Source organism: Mytilus californianus, unplaced genomic scaffold, assembly GCF_021869535.1.
Source record: "Mytilus californianus isolate M0D057914Y unplaced genomic scaffold, xbMytCali1.0.p SCAF_11, whole genome shotgun sequence".
Taxonomy (NCBI): Eukaryota; Metazoa; Mollusca; class Bivalvia; order Mytilida; family Mytilidae; genus Mytilus; species Mytilus californianus.
Window position 1 is genome coordinate 21741065 of NW_026262593.1, and position 21203 is coordinate 21762267.

The 21203-nt window shown below is 33.0% G+C and overlaps 1 protein-coding gene across 1 annotated transcript in view; it reads left to right on the top strand.

Moving 5' to 3' along the window:
* Positions 1–20875, top strand: part of LOC127720828 (uncharacterized) — a 39742-nt gene extending 18867 nt beyond the window's left edge. The window contains exons 8-19 of the mRNA XM_052227577.1: positions 1612–1654; positions 8050–8390; positions 10819–11043; positions 12044–12086; positions 12432–12592; positions 15326–15499; positions 16724–16936; positions 18309–18351; positions 18505–18668; positions 19975–20145; positions 20598–20681; positions 20853–20875. Coding sequence (XP_052083537.1) covers positions 1612–1654; positions 8050–8390; positions 10819–11043; positions 12044–12086; positions 12432–12592; positions 15326–15499; positions 16724–16936; positions 18309–18351; positions 18505–18668; positions 19975–20145; positions 20598–20681; positions 20853–20875 — 1685 coding nt within the window. The remainder of the gene's footprint in view (positions 1–1611; positions 1655–8049; positions 8391–10818; positions 11044–12043; positions 12087–12431; positions 12593–15325; positions 15500–16723; positions 16937–18308; positions 18352–18504; positions 18669–19974; positions 20146–20597; positions 20682–20852) is intronic.
* Positions 20876–21203: the final 328 nt, after the last annotated feature.

Below are 21203 nucleotides of genomic sequence, written 5' to 3' on the forward strand. Positions count from 1 at the left end.
TTTTCCGTATGTTACTTATATATGGACGTAGTTTTTCTGCCAGTTAACATTACATACAATCTGCAGTTAAAGTTCCTTAAACATTTATTAGCTTCATAAAGTAGGCGAGACACTAGGTTCCACAGAACCCTTACAAATTTTTATTTAATAACTCAAGGATTTTTACAACAAAATTTTCCTGGAATGCCACAACATTTTTTAGCTCACCTGGCCTGAAGTGCCAAGTGAGCTTTTCTCATCACTTGGCGTCCGTCGTTGTCGTCGTCGTCCTTGTCGTCGTCGTCCGTTGCCGTTAGCTTTTTACAAATCTTCTCCTCTGAAACCACTGAGCCAAATTTAACCAAACTTAGCCACAATCATCATTAGGGTATGTAGTTTAAAAAAATGTGTCCGATGACCTCGCCAACCAACCAAGATGGCCGCCATGGCTAAAAATAGAACATAGGGGTAAAATGTAGATTTTGGCTTATATCTCAAAAACCAAAGCATTTAGAGTAAATTTGACGGTGTAAAACTGATTATCAGGTCAAGATCTATCTGCCCTGAAATTTTCAGACAAATCTGACATCCTGTTGTTGGGTTGCTGCCCCTGAATTGGTAAATTTAAGGAAATTTTGCAATTTTTGGTTATTATCTTGAATATTATTATAGATAGAGATAAACTGTAAACAGCAATAATGTTCAGCAAAGTAAGATCTACAAATAAGTTGCCCATGACCAAAATTGTCAGTCGACCCCTTTAGGAGTTATTGCCCTTAATAGTCAATTTTTAACAAATTTTTGTAAATTTTTGTAATCTTTTACAAAAATCTTCTTCTTTGAAACTACTGAGACAAATTAATTTAACCATACTTGGCCATAATCATTATTAGGGTATGTAGTTTAAAAGATTTGTCCGATGACCCTGCCTTCAAACCATCATGGCCGACTTGGTTAAAAATAGAACATAGGGGTAAAATGCAGTTTTTGGTTTATATCTCTGAAACTTAAGCATTTAGAGCAAATCTGACAGGTGGCAAAAATGTTCATCAGATTTAGATTTATCTGCCCTGAAATTTTCAGCTTCCGACAACCCGTTGTTGGGTTGCTGCCCCTGAGTTAGTAATTTTACAAAAATTTTGTAGTTTTTTGTTATTATCTTGGATATCATTATAATATCTAATATCTAATACTATTAATTATGATTTTAACCTTATTTTACATGATTTCCAAAGCATCAGTAAATACAGGTGAGCGACACAGGCTCTTGAGAGCCTCTAGTTTTGGTTTACAGCTTAATCACATTTAACATCAATTTATAAGTGCTTTAAACCATTAGCTAAAAGGCTTTTCAGTTTAGATCACAATGTGTAAAATATGCATGGCACCATAACTGGGATGAAGAGTTTCTGGACATTGACTTTTTATAAAAGTTTAAAGCAATCCACTGCAGGAAATTGGAACACACAGCTGTGCTGAGAAACTTTTATCATTTTTATTTTGCCTTATTTAAAGTTATTTATTTTCTGTCAGAGAACTGGTACATGTTACTTTGGTTTCATTTGTGAATATGAAAGAAGAGTTTTAAATTGATTTTAAAGAAGGTCTTATCTTGTCATTTTTAATTTTCAGGTGTGAAAAGAAGTGCCAAGTTAGGCAACATTATGTTTTTAGAGTGAGTATTGTAGATATAGGTTTTTAATCTTTTTAATCGTTTTGAATTTTTGGTGGCGTCGCTTTTACCATTCAAGAGCTTTGCCCCTTTACTAATGGAAAAATTGCTGGAATTTTTAGTTTCCGTTCTCTAACTTTAGTTTGTCTTAACCAAATCTTATGAAACTTATACACAATTCTCATTACCATAAAACACATATCAAGTTTGAATTTTGGTGGTGTCACTTTTACCTTATAGAATTATGTCCCCTTAAAAAATGGAAAAATTGCTGAATTTTTAGGCAGTTAAGCTGCCTTATGCTACCACCCTAGATTTGTGTTCTTCCCACTGAATGGTGTAAAAAGTGCTATTGTTGTTATCTAGCTGGCTAATATGTTATTAATAACTAATTGGGCACTTTTTTCATATTTTCAATTCTGGAATACAAAAAATATGACCAGAAAAACCTTATATGATCGTCTAACCACCCAAAATATTTGAAGTTGCACATAGGAAGTAGTGCTCAATAGAAATCCGTATGTAGTTTATTTTTCCATGTGCTTTTGGCTAAGATGTCAAAGAACAATTGTATGAAATATTTCATTGCCGAAAATCTCTAATTACAAGTCGTTTACATTTCCCCGAGACAAGTCAGACCGAGTCTACTCGGACTGTCTAAGAAGACAACTCGGACCGCTTGTCAGATTTACTTAGGGTTTCATAAAATGTTAGACTAACATGTCTAGCGGAGCCGTCAATCTTTCGTTTGTGCCTTGGGGTCTAATTAGGGGTATTTCGAGGGGCCTAAAGAAGGGAGGGGTTTACTATAGGACCCTATGGGATTTCTTTTTTTATTTTCAAATGACTATTACTTGAAAACAGTAAGTGATAGACACACACGGTCTTCAGTAATGATTACAGGACAATAGAACAAATCAAATAAAATATAGGGTGAATCCCTGGGGGGGTCATCCCACCCACTTCAATTCGAAAATGTGCTTTTATCTTGTAAACGGTCGCGATCCCCACCCCTTAACCATATATATACTTGTATGGGACAATAAAACAAATGAAAATTTGGGGGAATCCCCAGCGTCACCCCGTCCCCTTCTGTTTGAGAACTTGTAAACGGTCGAGATACCCACCCCTATTGCATATATATTCTTGTATGGAACAGTAAAACAAATCAAATGAAAGATAGGGGAGTCCAGAGGCGGATTTAGGGGGAGGGGGCCCGGGCCCCCCCCCCTTTTTTGGGAAAAATTTGATTGATTAAATAGGGAATCACTGAAGCATGACTGGAGCGGGCCCCCTCTTAGGCAGTCATTGGGCCCCCACTTATGAAAATTTCTGGATCCGCCACTGGAGTCCACAGGGGTCACCCCCCTTTGTTTTTTGAAAACTTGTAAACAGTCTAGATCCCCACCCCTAAACAGTATATATTCATGTATGGGACAAGATAACAAATCAAATTAAATATAGAGAGAGTCCCTGTGGTCACCCCTACCCCTTTCTTTTTGAAAACTTGTAAACGGCCGAGATCCCAAACCCTGCACCATTTATATTCTTGTATGGGACAATAAACAAATCAAATGAAATATAGGGGAGTCCACAGGGGTCACCCCAACCCCCTTCTTTTTGAAAACTTGTAAACGGTCGAAATCCCCACCCTAAACCATATATGTTCTTGTATGGGACAAGATAACAAATCAAATGAAATATAGGGGAATTCCTGGGGTCACCCCCATCCCCCTTATTTTTGAAAACTTGTAAACGGTCGAGATCCCCACCCCTAAACCATATATATTCATTTATGGGACAATAAAACAAATCAAATGAAATATAGGGGGAGTCCAAGGGGGTCACCCCCATCCCCTTTATTTTGAAAACTTGTAAACGGTTGAGATCCCCACCCCGAAACCATATATATTCTTGTATGGGACAATAAAACAAATCAATTGGAATATAGGGGGATTCCACAGGGGTCACCCCACCCCCCTTATTTTTGAAAACTTGTAAAAGGTGAGATACCCATCCCTGAACCATATTTATTCCTGTTCGTCATTTCAAGAAGATTTGAATGACATACAGGGTCAATCTCCTAGGGGTCACATATGCACATCACTTTACTGCCTTTCTAGACCTAACCAATTTGTACTGGACTTTGCCCAATGTCAGGCGACCATGGGAATGAAGAATTATGGGAGCTCTGTTTGAAAGCATCCTGCTACAATTATTTCTTGTTTATTATAAAATTTAAATGATGCAAAAAATAAGTCTAGGTTAATTGAATTTACTTCAGTTATTTTTTTAATTATATCTGGGCCTATAAAAATTTTCATTTATGGCTCATTAAAAAGAAAACATATAAATCTTTCAAGCAGTGTAAAGCCCAAGAATGTTTGACCAACTGTTTTATAATCACCTGTCATTTTACTCCAAACTTGGGATGGAGTGACAACATGGACTTGGTGAAGGTAAGGGTCATTTACATTTACTATGGGCAGGTCAATCAGACCTCACCTTTGATCCCTGTAGTAGTAAACCTTTGGCTGATTTGTGTCTCATAACTTTTGTACTGTAGAACCCAAACGTAGTGTTCCTGCCAGGGAAGCAAGTCCATTCATACTATTACAAACTTGTACTACATCAACTTGTACCACTAAAATTCAACCGGTACCAACGTTAACTACCAACTAGAACAACTGCAATCATTTCGAACTTGTACCACTGCAGACTCACCATTAAAAACATACATTGATATATGCATTGCTTTTGAAAACCTTGATAAAATATTAATTAATTTGCCTTAATAATCAATTCATTAAATAAACATACATGTACAATATACGAATGTTTAATGTTTGTTCTTTCAAATCTTTAAAAAAAAAATGAAGCAACACTGCCACAGTTTTCAAACTTACGTTTGCCTTGGTTTTTGGTTAACTGCCTGTAGCCCTTACAGTGCTTTGATTTGTTTCTGTTCTTTTACTTTAGTTTGCCTCAATCAAATGTTGTAAAACTTTATACACAGTGCGTATAACAATAAAACAGAGTTCAAGTTTAAATTTTGGTGGTGTCATTTTTTCCGTTCTAGTGATATGCACCTTTACAAATGAAAAAAATGCTGAATTTTTGTTTCAATTCTTTAACTTAAGTTTGCCTTCACTATATATTATGAAACGTAAACACGATGCTTATTACCACAAAACTCAGATCAAGTATAAATTTGGGTAGCATCACTTTTACAGTTCTTGAGTTATGTCCCTTTATAACGTTATAAGTTAGCAGGGGCATCATCTGTGTCCCATGGAATCATTCTCCATTTATTTTTCATATATGTGTTGTATAAATGAGACTGTAAGTTTTCTAATTTAAATTGTTTCACAGTTTTCATATTGCATTTACTATTCAGTAATTGTTTTTTTTTCACTGTTGAAGGGTATACAGTGAATTATAATTGCTTTCATCTTTGTCATTTTAACTGGATGGATAGTTGTCTCATTGGCAATCATACCACATCTACATATTTTTATTAGCTCACCTGACCTGAAAGGTCAAGTGAGCTTTTCTCATCACTTGGCGTCCGTCGTCGTAGTCCTTCGTTGTCGTCATTGTCGTCTGTTAACTTTTACAAAAATCTTCTTCTCTGAAACTAATGGCCCAAATTTAACCAAACTTGGCCACAATCATCACTAGGGTATCTAGTTTAAAAAATGTGTCCGATGACCCCACCTGCCAACCAACATGGCCGACATAGCTAAAAATAGAACATAGGGGTAAAATGCAGTTTTTGGCTTATATCTCTGAAACTAAGCATCTAGAGCAAATCTGACATGGGGTAAAAATGTTCATCAGGTTAAGATCTATCCGCCCTTAAATTTTCAGACGAATCCAACAACCCATTGTTGGGTTGCTGCCCCTGAATTGGTAATTTTTAGGAAATTTTGCAGTTTTTGGTTATTATCTTGAATTTTATTATAGATAGAGATAAACTGTATACAGCAATAATGTTCAGCAAAGTAAGATCTACAAAAAAGTTAATATGACCATAATTGTCAATTGACCCTTTAAGGAGTTATTGCCCTTTAAATGCAACTTTACACAATTTGTTCATCAAGTTTGCTAACTTTTAAAAATCTTCTCCTCTGAAACTACTGGGCCAATTACCTTCAAACTTTAACTTAATGTTCCTTAGGGTATCTTGTTTATAATTTGTATCCGAAGTTTGTGTCCATCGACAAACATGGCTGCCATGGCTAAAAATAGAACATAAGGGTCAAATGCAGTTTTTGGCTTATATCTCAAAAACTTAATCTTTTAGAGCAAATGTGACATGGGGTAAAATTGTTTAGTTGGTCAAGATCTATCGGCCCTGAAATTATCAGACGAATCGAACAATCCATTGTTGGGTTGCTGCCACCGAATTGGTAGTTTTAAAAAAATTTTGCAGTTTCTTTTTATTATTTTGAATATTATTATAGATATATATAAACTGAAAGCAGCAATAATGTCCAGCAAAGTAAGATCTACAAGAAAGTTAATATGACCAAAATTGTCAATTGACCCTTTAAGGAGTTATTGCCCTTTTAATGCAACTTTACACAATTTGTTCATCAAGTTTGCTAACTTTTAAAAATCTTCTCCTCTGAAACTACTTGGCCAATTACCTTCAAACTTTAACTTAATGTTCCTTAGGGTATATTGTTTATAATTTGTATCCGAAGTTTGTATCCATCGACAAACATGGCTGCCATGGCTAAAAATAGAACATAAGGGTCAAATGCAGTTTTTGGCTTATATCTCAAAAACTAAATCTTTTAGAGCAAATGTGACTCTGGGTAAAAATGTTTAGTTGGTCAAGATCTATCGGCCCTGAAATTATCAGACGAATCGAACAACCCATTGTTGGGTTGCTGCCACCGAATTGGTAGTTTTAACAAAATTTTACAGTTTTTTTATTATTTTGAATATTATTATAGATATATATAAACTGAAAGCAGCAATAATGTTCAGCAAAGTAAGATCTACAAAAAAGTTAATATGACCAAAATTGTCAATTGACCCTTTAAGGAGTTATTGCCCTTTAAATGCAACTTTACACAATTTGTTCATCAAGTTTGCTAACATTTAAAAATCTTCTCCTCTGAAATACAGGTGAGCGATTCAGGCTCTTGAGAGCCTCTTGTTCGAAATGGTATTACTCCAATTCTTTCCATAGGCAAGTAAGAGTCAGTATGATTATAAACTGTCATGATTTTCAAATAATTACACTCAAAGGTGCAAGTATTAATTGGAAACAACCCCAGTCTTAATTCACCACATTTAATATCTCATGACCTGTTACATAAGTAAATAGGCACAATTTATTACACACCTAACTGAATACACACATTCTTGACCTCGATAGTAAACCTTAAAATGTATTATTTGTTTTGATCTACACTACATTAGAATATTCTGTTAATTTTGCTAGCTAGCTGAATGATTAATCAGACGTGTTTTTTTTTCAAAGAAAAGACAAAAAATGTAAAAATATGTATAAAAAATGCAAGCAAATTTTATTTCACTTGTAAATTAAATCAGTGTCATTATCATCTGACATAAGTCAATAATCAAGATCTAATTAATTAGTTACAATCATCAGAAATTTGGTTGAAACAATAAACAAAATTGCATTACTGTTTCCTGAGCATTTTCTGCAATAAAATTTATTTGTTTGTTCTACATTTATATCCCATTATATTGCTATTCAACAGTAATTGGAAATATCTCAGCATTAGGTATTTGTACATTTAAATTTGAATACAGGAAATGTATTTTTTCTTAAAGAAGAATGAACACCAATTTAGATAAAAATGAGTTATTATTTTTTTTTCATTTTTGTTGTTTAGAAAGTGCATTTTTAAGGCCTCTTTCTGGAAATTATTAAGCCAGTTATTATTAATGGCATATAAAAAAATATATTACTTGTTTGACGATTTCCCTTTCCATTCATGTCAATACCATTAAATTGCAAATATTTATTAAAAAAAAAAAAATCTTGCAGTCTAAAATTGAAATATCAATATATATATCATTATTTGCATCAATATTGCGAAATTTCCTACTTGTGGGCAATAACATAGAAATTTATCAGTAAGATTGGAAATGAAAAGAGAAAAAAATATTGAAAAAAGTATGGTCAGAAAGAATATCAGACTATATATATAGCTATGAATATGGCTGGATCACAACATCGACGAGTTACATGATTATTCTAAAAACTGGTTCATTATAACCTTTGCAATAGAATTATTTAAAGTTATAATTTGGACTTATGGTTATTCTAGATCTACTTTTTGTTTTTAAGTAAAATTGGCTGGCTTACAGTATCAATGGAGCTTAAGTTATTATTCTCTTGTTTACACATACAGTTTTTTGGTGATTGATCTGCAAGCTGAGAAGAAGATCATTTTTAGTATGAATGCCAGTGTATGTTTAGAAGAAGGAAAAGCTTGTGATATAACCTTAGAAATTGTTAAGGACATGTATCTTCCAAAAATTGCCTGTGATTGGAGCAGCAATATAAACAGTTTCTCAGCATCAGATTTCTTGGCTAAGCAAGGACTTTCTCTCCAGAGCCCATTGACAGACATTGTAGTTAAGCAGATTTTAGAGAAACTTGGTATAGCTGAATACCTACAAGATCCACAGTGTGATATCAGCAATCAAATGTACCAATCACAGCCAGGAGATCTTGTTGGGTGGAGAGATGGTAAGGTTTTTATACCCTCATTTTTGAGACACATTATGGTATACTATTGTCAGTCCATCTGTCAACCCATCTACATGCCGGACAATTACTTAAAATGCTTTAACCAATTTGCATGAAACTTTGGTGGATTATTTATATCTGTTGATGTAAACTCCCTTTCCATTTTTATAAATTTTTAGATTTTACGATTTCAAGTCATGGGGTTTTATTCATTAAAAAGGGGGGATTTTCAAGTCCAGAAGGATTAGGAAGTTAACACTACTTCTGAAATACTTCAGCGTGTCTTAGGGGGTTAGGAAATTAACCCTGCTTCCTTTTTATGCCCCACTTAGATGCATTATGTTTTCCGGTTTGTGCGTCCGTTTGTTCGTTTGTCTGTCTGTACTTTCATACCTATATCTCGTTTTAGGTTAAATTTTTTGGACAAGGAAGTTTTTGATGAAATTGAAGTCAAAACAACTTGAAACTTAGAAAACATGTTCCCTATGATATAATGTTTCTAATTTAATGCCAAATTAGAGTTTTGACCCTAATTTAACGATACACTGAACATAGGAAATGATAGTGCGAGTAGGATATCCAAGTCTCAAGGAGAATAAGGTAGATAACACTGCTTCCTATATTTCAGAGTGTCTAGAAGAATAAGGTAGTTAACACTGCTTCCTATATTTCAGAGTGTCTAGGAGAATAAGGTAGTTAGCACACCTTTATTTCAAAGTGTCTAGGAGAATAAGGTAGTTAACACTGCTTCCTATATTTCAAAGTGTCTTGGAGAATCAGTTAGTTAACACTGCTTCCTATATTTCAAAGTGTCTAGGAGAATAAGGTAGTTAACACTGCTTCCTATATTTCAAAGTGTTTAGGAGAATAAGGTAGTTAACACTGCTTCCTATATTTCAGAGTGTCCAGGAGAATAAGGTAATCAGCACTGCTTCCTATATTTCAAAGTGTCCATGAGAAAAAGGTAGTTAACACTGCTTAACACTGCTTCCTGTATTTCAAAGTGTCCATGAGAAAAAGGTAGTTAACACTGCTTCCCATATTTCAGAGTGTCCAGAAGAAAAAGATAATTAACACTGCTTCCTATACTGTGAAAGTACTTTTATTCGTGGGTATAAATTTTCGTGGTTTGAGCAAAAGTCAAAATAACTTGAAACTTAGAAAACATGTTCCCTATGATATGATGTTTCTAATTTAATGCCAAATTAGAGTTTTGACCCTAATTTAACGATACACTGAACATAGGAAATGATAGTGCGAGTAGGATATCCAAGTCTCAAGGAGAATAAGGTAGATAACACTGCTTCCTATATTTCAGAGTGTCTAGAAGAATAAGGTAGTTAACACTGCTTCCTATATTTCAGAGTGTCTAGGAGAATAAGGTAGTTAACACACCTTTATTTCAAAGTGTCTAGGAGAATCAGGTAGTTAACACTGCTTCCTATATTTCAAAGTGTCTTGGAGAATCAGGTAGTTAACACTGCTTCCTATATTTCAAAGTGTCTAGGAGAATAAGGTAGTTAACACTGCTTCCTATATTTCAGAGTGTCCAGGAGAATAAGGTAATCAGCACTGCTTCCTATATTTCAAAGTGTCCATGAGAAAAAGGTAGTTAACACTGCTTCCTGTATTTCAAAGTGTCCATGAGAAAAAGGTAGTTAACACTGCTTCCCATATTTCAGAGTGTCCAGAAGAAAAAGATAATTAACACTGCTTCCTATACTGTGAAAGTACTTTTATTCGTGGGTATAAATTTTCGTGGTTTGAGCAAAAGTAGCATGTTCATGGGTTCTTTAATTTGTGGAATTTTTTTTTAGGCAGAGAAAAAAAAATGGTGAAGAATTTGAAGCCATCTGACCCAAAAACAGTCATATGTTTGTTTTAAAAATAGTCACCTAAGGTGTTAATTGGGCCATAAACACGTCACTTAAAGAAAATGGTTACATAAATAAAAGCTTCAAATGTACTTTGAATTGTAGAATCAATTCTTATCAAATAAAAGATAGCAAGCCTGTAATGAAATTATTTATTTTTTTGTGTGATAATTATGAGGATAGAAAATGAAGCCTTCATTATTGCATATCATCACCAGAAGTTCGACTTTTATCATTCAAAACTAATTTTTAGTGTGAATTGAAAGGTAAAAAGTTAGAGAGTCCCGTAGGATTAAGTAATTATCACAACTGCCTTTTTTTCAGAGTTTCCTGGATGATTAGTTAGTCAGTATACTGCTTCCTTTATTTCAGAATGTCATGGAGGATAAAGCTATTAACACTCCTTCTTATATTTTAGGGTTTTTGAGGATTTGGTTATTAAAACTGCCTCCTATATTTCAGTATGTTCTAGAGAATTAGGTTATTAATGACACTTACTTTATTTCGGAATGTCCAGGTGGATAAGGTAATTAACTCTACTTTCTATATTTCAGAATGTCTTGGAGGATTGGGTAACCTAACAGCACTTACTCCACTATCTATAGCCACACCTAAGGGACACATTGCATCACACTGTACTTACATTGACTTCTGTTTATATATACCATTACTGAGGAGGTCATTTCATGCTTACTTTGACCTCAATATGTGTGAAAGGTCATTCAAGATTGGTATAGAAAAGCTTGTCCTGGATTCTGATTTCTCATCCTACACCTGGGGTAAGATGAAGTTTCCTTATATTTGGCAGGGCTAATTTAAATTTTATTATATTGGTCTTGTGATGAGTATGTCCTTGTAGGTGTAATACCACTATTGATTTTCCCCTATTAGTCTTTGTTAAATTGGCACTTATAAAAAATTGTGCAGAATTTATCTTTGTTTCAAATAAAGAAATAGTTGGCATGAGTAAAGTTTTACCCTGTCCAGTACTATAGAAAAAATTTCACATAACATTTCATTGCATATAAGAAAATAACCATCACTGGAAGTTAACCAATCAAATATTCTCTTTGTTTTAACCTGTGTACAAGCTTTAGTAACCATGTAAACTCAAGTTTAAAAGATATTCTATAGAAACCCCAAATAAAAAAAATAATGGTGCTTTGAAATACCCAAGATAAATGTTTATGACCTAGAAATGTTTTATTGCAATTAAATGTAGGATTAATTACCTATAACTGTCAAATTCAAGGGAATATTTTTTTTAACCCATTTTCGTATGCAACTGGATGTGACGTACTATGATTTGGTGGTATTACACCCTGTACTGTGGATTCATTTATTTTCATTGGTACCAAATTTTGTGACTTGAGGACAAATGATATTTTCTTGAATATTTGTTTTCCTGGTTTTGCAAAAAATAGTTTACAAGCCTATAGTCAATTTATACTTCATTTAACATTAAATTTGTGGATTCCCTATACCCACGAAATCCACAAAAATTGGTACCCCATGAATTTCAATGAATCCACAGTACATTAAGATTGTAAACACGTTCTTAAATAGTTAGTAATTTGTCAAAATGGTGTAAAATACTAACTAAACTGTGTTTTTGTTTTTAAGTATTGATTACATAAATTAAATTCCTACTGATGTCAACTTTACAACTCCTTTCAAATTAATGTTTTCTCCCCATCTAAAACAATAATAGCTATAGAGAAATTTGAGACCAGTAATATAATTATTTTCTTTTTTAAAATTGTCCATCTTATTTTACAGGACAAAGAGATACTATAGATTTGATAGATGTCTTCATAGTTGAGTAAGTTTTGTACATTTTAGAAGGACTGTTGCTGATATAATTGAATGTTCTGATGACTTTTTTTTTTGTGTGTTTGTGATGGATAAAGGGAGCTGTTTGAACTGAAAATAAATGGACTGGTCCCAAGGAATTTTCAAGATTTATATAGACTTTTGAATTTTTTTATTGATGGGAAGTTAGGGTTTGAAAAACCAATATGACTCTCATGCATACAGTCCTAATACAATAACATGTCTGAATAATCCAAACTAATTAAAAAAAATGACAAAAGCCAAAGGAGATGATTTTGAAATGAAATGCAAGTTAGTGTAATATGTCATCTTTAACCTCTTTTTGTTATTACAGTTTTCTTGTTGACTATAATGAAACTGCAAAGTATTTCCGTGTAGACCTGAACATAAGTATCTACTTAGACAGAAGTCAACAGTATGTGACATTTGAAGTGTTCGAGGGACAAGTTCTACCAATTTCTGCATGTGACTATGATACAAGTTATGGAGTACCAGGTAATTCTTGTGGAATTTTAACATTTTTAGAAGGTTATGGCTATTCTATAAAATTATGGAGGGAATTGCATAGTTATACATGTGGTGCTGCTGGTGTGGGTCATTTATGGTTGTATTTTAAAATATGGAGACATGGTATTGTTGCGAATTAGCTAAATTGCCGCCTGAGACCAAAGGACGAGAATGATAACAACTAGAGGGCACCATGACATATGGTATTTAACAATGAAAAAACCAATATAATCATATGATGGATGAAAAATGAATCAAAGAGAGTATATATTAAATAAGAAGATGTGGTATGATTTCTAAAGAGACAAATTCCCAACAGAATCCAAATGAAGCAGATTTAAGCAGCTATAAGTCAGTGTAGGACCTTCAACATGAGCAAAATCCATACCATATAGTTGGCTATAGAATGTTGGAAATTGTAGATTTTGAAAGTCTTTTCAATTCTCTTACATCTATTTTAATGGATTAGACATGAATAGAAAATATTTGAATTTCAGCTGGTCTATATTATAAGGGATATAGACAAATAAAATGGCAACATGTTAAGAGGGATTCAGGACATTTTTATGAAGAACTTCAATGTACAGTTTAAATGAAAAGGTGTTTTCATTCATTCTAAAAGTGATTATACAGCAAGCTACTGTACCTTAAAAAATACTGTTAATTCAAAAATGATTGTGATGTTTTTATTAATGTGAATAATGCGACTTGGTGAGTATCGCAATAATAAGAACTTGCATTTTGATTACTGAAATATCGATATTTAAACTCACAATTTTGTCCGTTTTTGGAAAATCGCAATAATTAAGGCACACAATAATTTCTGAATTTACAGTTAGATGTTGTATAGAATAATGATAAGTTCTTATTATCTATAGTAGACCATACCCACAACATCACAGGTCCCTGACTGAATTAAAGAACATACGCTACATATTTAGCCTGGATTTTTAGAATTCTTATTGTCATTTGGTAAAGTCACGCTGTTTATAAGTCGCATAGTTATTCCCTGTATGCATATGATAACAAAGTTCAGGTGTGATTATTACCAGTGTTTATAGCAAATACGGAATACACTGTTTTGTTGTATGTCTGACTCGGTATTCAGATTTGACCCGCAGCTTGTTAATTTTTGGTAATATTAATTATGGGGAAAACAAAAGGGCTTGGAATGGTGTAATTTGTAATCTATACCACTGTCCTATATAATTTATATATAAAGTTAAATTCTGCAGGCAGTATGTCGACTGAGTATGTGCGAAAGCGTATAAGACACGGATTGATAAAGGTCTCTGAAATTGGATATTTCTTGTTTTTTGTGGACATATATAGATTGTTTCAAAGACAAATTAAGAAAGTATAAAACACTACATTTTTATATGCCAGTCATAATTGTGAAGGGATGTATTATGGTATACAAATGTCCAGCATCTGTCTGTCTGTCTGTCCGGCGTAAACATGTCGCACCGTAACTTGAGAACAACTTATCCAAATTTCATGAAACTAAGATAGTTGTTTCTTATGATGGTCAAACAATCTGTATACTTTTTGGTGAAAATAAGATTAAAACTTTTTGAGTTACTGGACTTTGTAACTAAAACAGGGGTGTGTTTTTTTCACATGTCATGCCGTATCTCAAAAATTATTGATGATTATTGCTTAAAACTTTACACACTTCTTAGTTATATTAATCTAAAGAACGATTTATGATTATTGCTTAAAACTTTACACACTTCTCAGTTATATTAATCTAAAGATCTGTATACTTTTTGGTGATGATTCAAAATTTTATCAGTTTTTTGTAAAAAAAAAAAGGGGGGGAGGGGGTTTCACAGGTCACGCCGTATCTCAAAAATGATTATGATTATTGCTTAAAATTTTACACACTTCTTAGTTATATTAATCTTAAGATCTGGGGCAATATGCGTAATTAATTTTACATAGGTGGTAATGGTAACGTTTTCCTCTGTAGCACAGTCCATATGATAAACTTGGATATGCATGATGGCTCATTTCAAAGCTGAGACATTTTCACATATGTGGTTAAATTTTCGGGGTATGAAGTGTGATTCATTTTTCCGTAAATTAGCACACCCCGAAAATCCTTTCCTGATGCGGCTCCTGGTGGTAAAAAATCCCTTTTTTCACACAATAAGTTCTTTGAAAATTTAATACTTTGCATTCATTTAATAACTGCATAGTTTTTACACATTTATTCTATGGTCCTCTACTTTTCAAATCAACACAAATGGTTAAGCTCAGTCAATTGTTAAAAATAGAAACATGTCCAATATCACTACACAGAGAATTTTTGTTTACACACAACTTTTGTGTTCCTCAATTTGAGGCGCATTAGGGATATTGACCCATCTGTATACTTTTTGGTGATGATTCAAAATTTTATTTTAGAGTAATTGAGTTTTTTGTAAAAAAAGAGGGGTTTTCACATGTCGCACCAAATCTCAGAAATTATTTATGATTATTGCATAAAACTTCACACACAAGACGACGGGCGTATCATGCACTCGTGACGCAGCTATTTATTACTTCATATCACAAATATTTCGACTCACTATGGTTTCAGAGGGGTTGCGGCTCAATGAAATTGGTCTCTTCCTTTAGTACTATAGATAACGTGGTTGAAAATGCTACTTTCTAATTTTTTAAACTTTTAATTTTATAATGATTCTCAAACAAATAAAACTAAATGATTTGCTTTAGGATTCAACTTAAACAGTTGGTATGCCTATCATAACGTACCAAAAGGATCACTACTGAACCCTGTCATGGCATCAAAGCTGCTAGAATTTCTAAAAATTGGTGAAATGATGTCTCCCACACAGTGTCAACCATCAGGAACTAAGTACAGTCCATCTGTTGCAGGATGGAAGAATGGTAAAAATTATTTCTGCAATTTATTGATATTTATATGTACATCTAGAATATAAATGCCAAGTATGGCATCAAATCATCTGTTGAAAAATGTATAAATGACACCATAGGTCAAAATAAAATGGACAAAAAGATATACAACATTACACAAACACTACAACAGGGAAAACTTAAATCAGAATATACCAAATTAAAAACTAAGAACTTAGATGATCTGGAGTGGTAGGCAATTCATGATTCATTAGTTGCAGTAATTACTTATGAACTATGCATAAAAGGTAAAAATATTTTTGAGCGTGTTTTACTGTACTCCAATAAACTTTATGTGAAAAAACCTGCATCCCTTTCAAGTTTTGAACAGAATAAAGGTATAGTAATTCATACCTGCCAACCTCTGAAACTTTCATAGAGGGCTATAACAACTGTAGGGGAGATTTTGCACGAACAACAATTTCAAGTTAAATATACCTGTTTACTTATTCATCTACAAAACAGCAAGAAGAGTTAATAAATATACTTTATTTCTTCAATTCATACGTATAATCTATACAAGGTGTTTCTATTTTTGCCTTTTTCAGTACCCCTGAGTCATATTTCATAACATTTGTCATTTCATATTTTGATTTTTGTTGCGAGTCACACACTAAGCATGCCTTCAATCATCGTACAGACAACCTGAAGAAACTGAAAAAATTGATTGGACATGATGTGCAAATAAAAGAGATTCATTGCCAAGTGAATTTGGTCGTAAAAATTAAAAATCTTTCGTTCAATCTGCTGGACATTTCGATTTGCAGTTATCTGTTTCTTCTTTTTTACATTGCCACTTGATCAAGACAAAGACATCTATCTTGTTGGAGTTGACATAGCAACATTGAATTTCGATTTGACTTTAAAATCTAACATACAAACTACTGACCAAAGTTTTCAAAAGATGGCCGATTGTTTATTAATTTCGATTGGCAGTAACAAAAAAGCCAGAGAATTATGAACGTGTGTCATTCCAGGTAAAAAATATCCGAAAGCGGGATATTTTATACTCCCCGTGGGAGCAGACAAGCAAGTGGGAGATTTCTGTAATTTCGTCATTTGAGGGGGAGACTCTCGCTGAAAAAGGGAGGGTTGGAGTATTTCAATTCATGACCTGAAATGAAAAAAATAAATAAACATTGAAACTTTTATAAGAAACATATATTCATGATTTTAAAATACATTGTATCTTTACAGCGTGTCCACTTGATGTTCCCATGGCAACAATCCATCCATCATCAGTAGGATCCATTGCTGAAGTGTGTACAGCTGTAGATTTCTGTTCTGATGTTGATTTCCTGGGACGTCCATTCCACACATACATTGACCTAGATCCTTGTACAAACATCGGCAAAATTGGCATTGAAGAATTTCGTCTAAAGTTAGATTTGGCTGATGCCACCATTTTTGGTAATTATTCTTTTTTCTTTTTAGCTCACCTGACCTGAAAGGTCAAGTGAGCTTTTCTCATCACTTGGCGTCCGTCATCGTCCGTCGTCGTCGTAGTCGTCTGTTAACTTTTACAAAAATCTTCTCCTCTGAAACTAATGGACCAAATTTAACCAAACTTGGCCACAATCATCACTAGGGTATCTTGTTTAAAAAATGTGTCCGGTGACCCAGCCTGCCAACCAACATGGCCGACATGGCTAAAAATAGAACATAGGGGTAAAATGCAGTTTTTGGCTTACATCTCTGAAACTAAAGCATTTAGATCAAATCTGACATGGGGTAAATTTGTTCATCAGGTCAAGATCTATCCCCCTGAAATTTTCAGACAAATCCAACAACCTGTTGTTGGGTTGCTGCCCTTGAATTGGTAATTTTAAAGAAATTTTGCAGTTTTTGGTTATTATCTTGAATATTATTATAGGTAGAGATAAACTGTAAACAGCAATAATGTTCAGCAAAGTAAGATCTACAAATAAGTCAGCATGATCAATATTGTCAGTCTATCCCTTAAGGAGTTATTGCCTTTTATAATCAATTTTTAACAATTTGTCGTAAATTTTTGTAATCTTTTACAAAAATCTTCTTCTCTGAAACTACTGAGACAAATTTAACCAAACTTGGCCATAATCATCATTAGGGTATCTTGTTTAAAAAATGTGTCTGATGACCCTGCCTTCCAACCAACATGGCCGACATGGCTAAAAATAGAACATAGTGGTAAAATGCAGTTTTTGGTTTATATCTCTGAAACTAAAGCATTTAGAGCAAATCTGAGGGGTGGCAAAAATGTTCATCAGATTTAGATTTATCTGCCCTGAAATTTTCAGACGAATCCGACAACCCGTTGTTTGGTTGCTGCCCCTGAGTTAGTAATTTTATGGAAATTATGCAGTTTTTTGTTATTATCTTAGATATCATTATAGTATCTAATAATATCTAATATCTAATACTATTAAGTATGTTTTAACCTTATTTTACATGATTTCCAAAGCATCAGTAAATACAGGTGAGCGACACAGGCTCTTGAGAGCCTCTTGTTTTTATTGCAAAACCATTCATTATCAAGATGATTTTTAGGTATCATTTAACCTCTTTTATCCCCAAAATCTTTGATGACTTTAGTTACTTTATAACATTTTAAGTTTTAAAATAATTCTTATTTAGAAAGGAAATTCAGCGAGAGTGAATATTTGACATGCAGTCCTTTTGATATGAAATGTTATGTGTTCAAAAGATTAATTGCAAAAATTAATTAAAAAATAAATGATTTATTTTTTTTAAATTTCACTTTTTGCATGTCTGGTGTCAATTTTCTCTATTATTGTTTTAGATGTGGAGAAAAACTTTAATTTGAAAGGAGTTGTAAAGTTGACGTAAGTAGAAATTTAATTTATGTAATCAATACACTTATAGTTTGCAAAAAAAAAAAGGTAGTATTTTACACCATTTTGAAAAAGGAGATCGATATAATTCATATCCTTACTTAGGAATCTCATTGGTTATTCAATAGCCTGTTTATCTTGTAGATACAAAATAGAGAAGTTCCCAGTACAGCGTCAATACAGAGTCAACCTTAAAATCCAGATATGTTTCAACAGTACCTCAGTATGTGAGATAGTGATAAATCCCTTTACTAAAGCTATGATCCCATGGAGACAATGTGCCTGGGACCTACCATATTCCACATCAGGTAAGTTAACTTATCTTATTGTCCTATGTGAGATAGAATGGATTCATTTACTTAGGCTATGATAATAGGGGTGTTTGATCATAAACTTTGTATATTCTACAGTTACACCATTTGGTTGTTAACCAATTTTAGGTTAATTTGAAGGTGTTTATTGATGTGTAAACTCAGCTGACATGGAAACAACTGAAAAAAGTTGGAATATGTAAAGTTTGTGAGTAGAAGACATAGTTTATACATTAATAAACTCTGCTAAATATTTTTTTTAATGCCTCCACCGCAGTGGATGGGCCATTTTAATGTCATCCTTGTCTGTCCGTCTGTACATCCATCTGTCCCTAAATTGGTTTCCATTATCTACATTTAACTTGCCTCAACCAAATTATATGAAACTTATGCACAATGCTTATTACCACAAAACACAGATTAAGTTTGAATTTGTTTGGTGTCACTGTTACTGTTCTTGAGTAATGTCCCTTTATAACATTATAAGCAAGAGATGCATCATTTGTGTCCCATGGACACATTCTCCATTTTTATTACCCCCTTACCCCACCCATTTTGTCCATGACAATATTTCATTGTGAAACACTGTTCATGAAAATATTCCTTAATCTATTTATGTCTTCCTTGAGAAATACTCTGCCATAAAATTGTGAGCGTTTCTGGATTTTAAACAATATTTTTCATGAATAGTATGTGTATAACCATAAATTGCTGCATAAATTTATAGTGCAGGTTTGTTTGCTATTATCAATCAAATAAAAGACATTACTCAACATATTAAATGTTTATAACTTACTTTCAAGAGACAAAATTTCATGATACTCCATCTATGAAATATACACAATATATAACCTTGGATAACCTCCCTTTAACAAAACAAAATTACATGCTATCTATCTATGGAATATTTTCTGTATATGTACAAAATTTCATATGGCAATTTGTCCATCTCTGAACATTATTTCAAAGATGGGGACAAAATTTTATGATACAAAGTCATGAAATGTTGTCTTGTCTTACAGGACAATATTTCATAGAACAATATTTTGCTGTACAAATTCAGTACTCAAAACAGAAGAAAAAATTTCTGAACTTATCACAGCTTTAGATGAATCAATTCGAAAAACAATGACAACATTAATGACACCAAAAAGTCACCAATGGGACAAATGCAATTTGTTTCATGAACCCTATGTCCTATTCATCAACTGCAAAGTTAACCTAGTAATGTATTCTCAAATATCATCAGTCAAGGGAAATGAAATAGTATTGTAATTTAAGACTGGATTTTTGTTAATTTCAGGATTTTCATTGTCTAGTCATCTGAAAAGTATTAACAAAAAATCAGGACAGACATTTACTTCAAAGGAAAGAGCTGATTTGTTTAAATTACTTGGAATTAACTCCTATGTCTTGGGAACACCTTGTGTATTGTCGGATTATTCACCAATCACTGCAGATAGATGGAAGAAAGGTATTGTCTTCAAATTTTTCTTTTGTATGATTTTCTTTTGAATTTAAGTCCTTTTCTAAGAGAAATAAACAATTATAAATCTTCTTTTCTGACTTAATTGATTATCATTATTTGACTTTAGTTGAATAAACTAAAATCTTAGGAACACTGTATACTGTGGGTTCATTATTATTCGTGCAATACCAATTTTCATGGATTTCATGGGTACAGGTTACCCACAAATTTAAATGGCTAACAAAATATAAATTTTCAATAGGCTTTTATGCAGACTTTTTAAAACCATGAAATCAAATATCCACAAAAATACAATGCTCCCTTAATCCACGGAAATTAGTACCCACGCAAATAAATGAATCCGCAGTAGTTGATGGTTGTTCATAATCACAATTTTTCTGCTGAAAGATGGTATAAACATTAAAATATGTTCAATTCTCATATAATACTTTTTACAGATTGTGCAGCAGACGTCACCTTGCCAACACTTCCTGCCAATGCAGCATGTAACATCCATGATAAGTGTACTGCTGTGGATTGTTGTATGTTCACTGACTTCCTTCAACAAGGCTTCCATTCGTTTGTTGAACTGGATCCCTGTAACCACAAACTTAAATTTGGTATAGAAAGATTATCAGAAACAGTAGATCTCAATGAATATGCATTTGGTAAGTTTCTTTTAGTAGTTGCCTATTTGTGATGTTAATTTTCAGTTTTATTGAATTGCTATTTATAGAATATTGGAGAGCTTTAATTACTTCAAACCAGTTTAGCTATGGTTATTTTAACTAAAAATGAAGTTTTGTTTAAACAAAATGTATTAAATTACATTGGGAAACAGGCTTATTGTATGAGTGTAAAGGTTTTCTCTCACTTGTTGCCAGTGCACTTTGATATCCAACTATGTGCTACCTCAGAAAAATACTAAAGTGTCACATACAATTGTGTGCCTTTATGTTTTAAGTTGTGGCTAAATCACTTGAGTAATTTAGAAATTCATACAACATTAAATGAAGATGTCTGATCAAAACAGCTTTTTTCAAAAACACATTTTATTTGTAGGA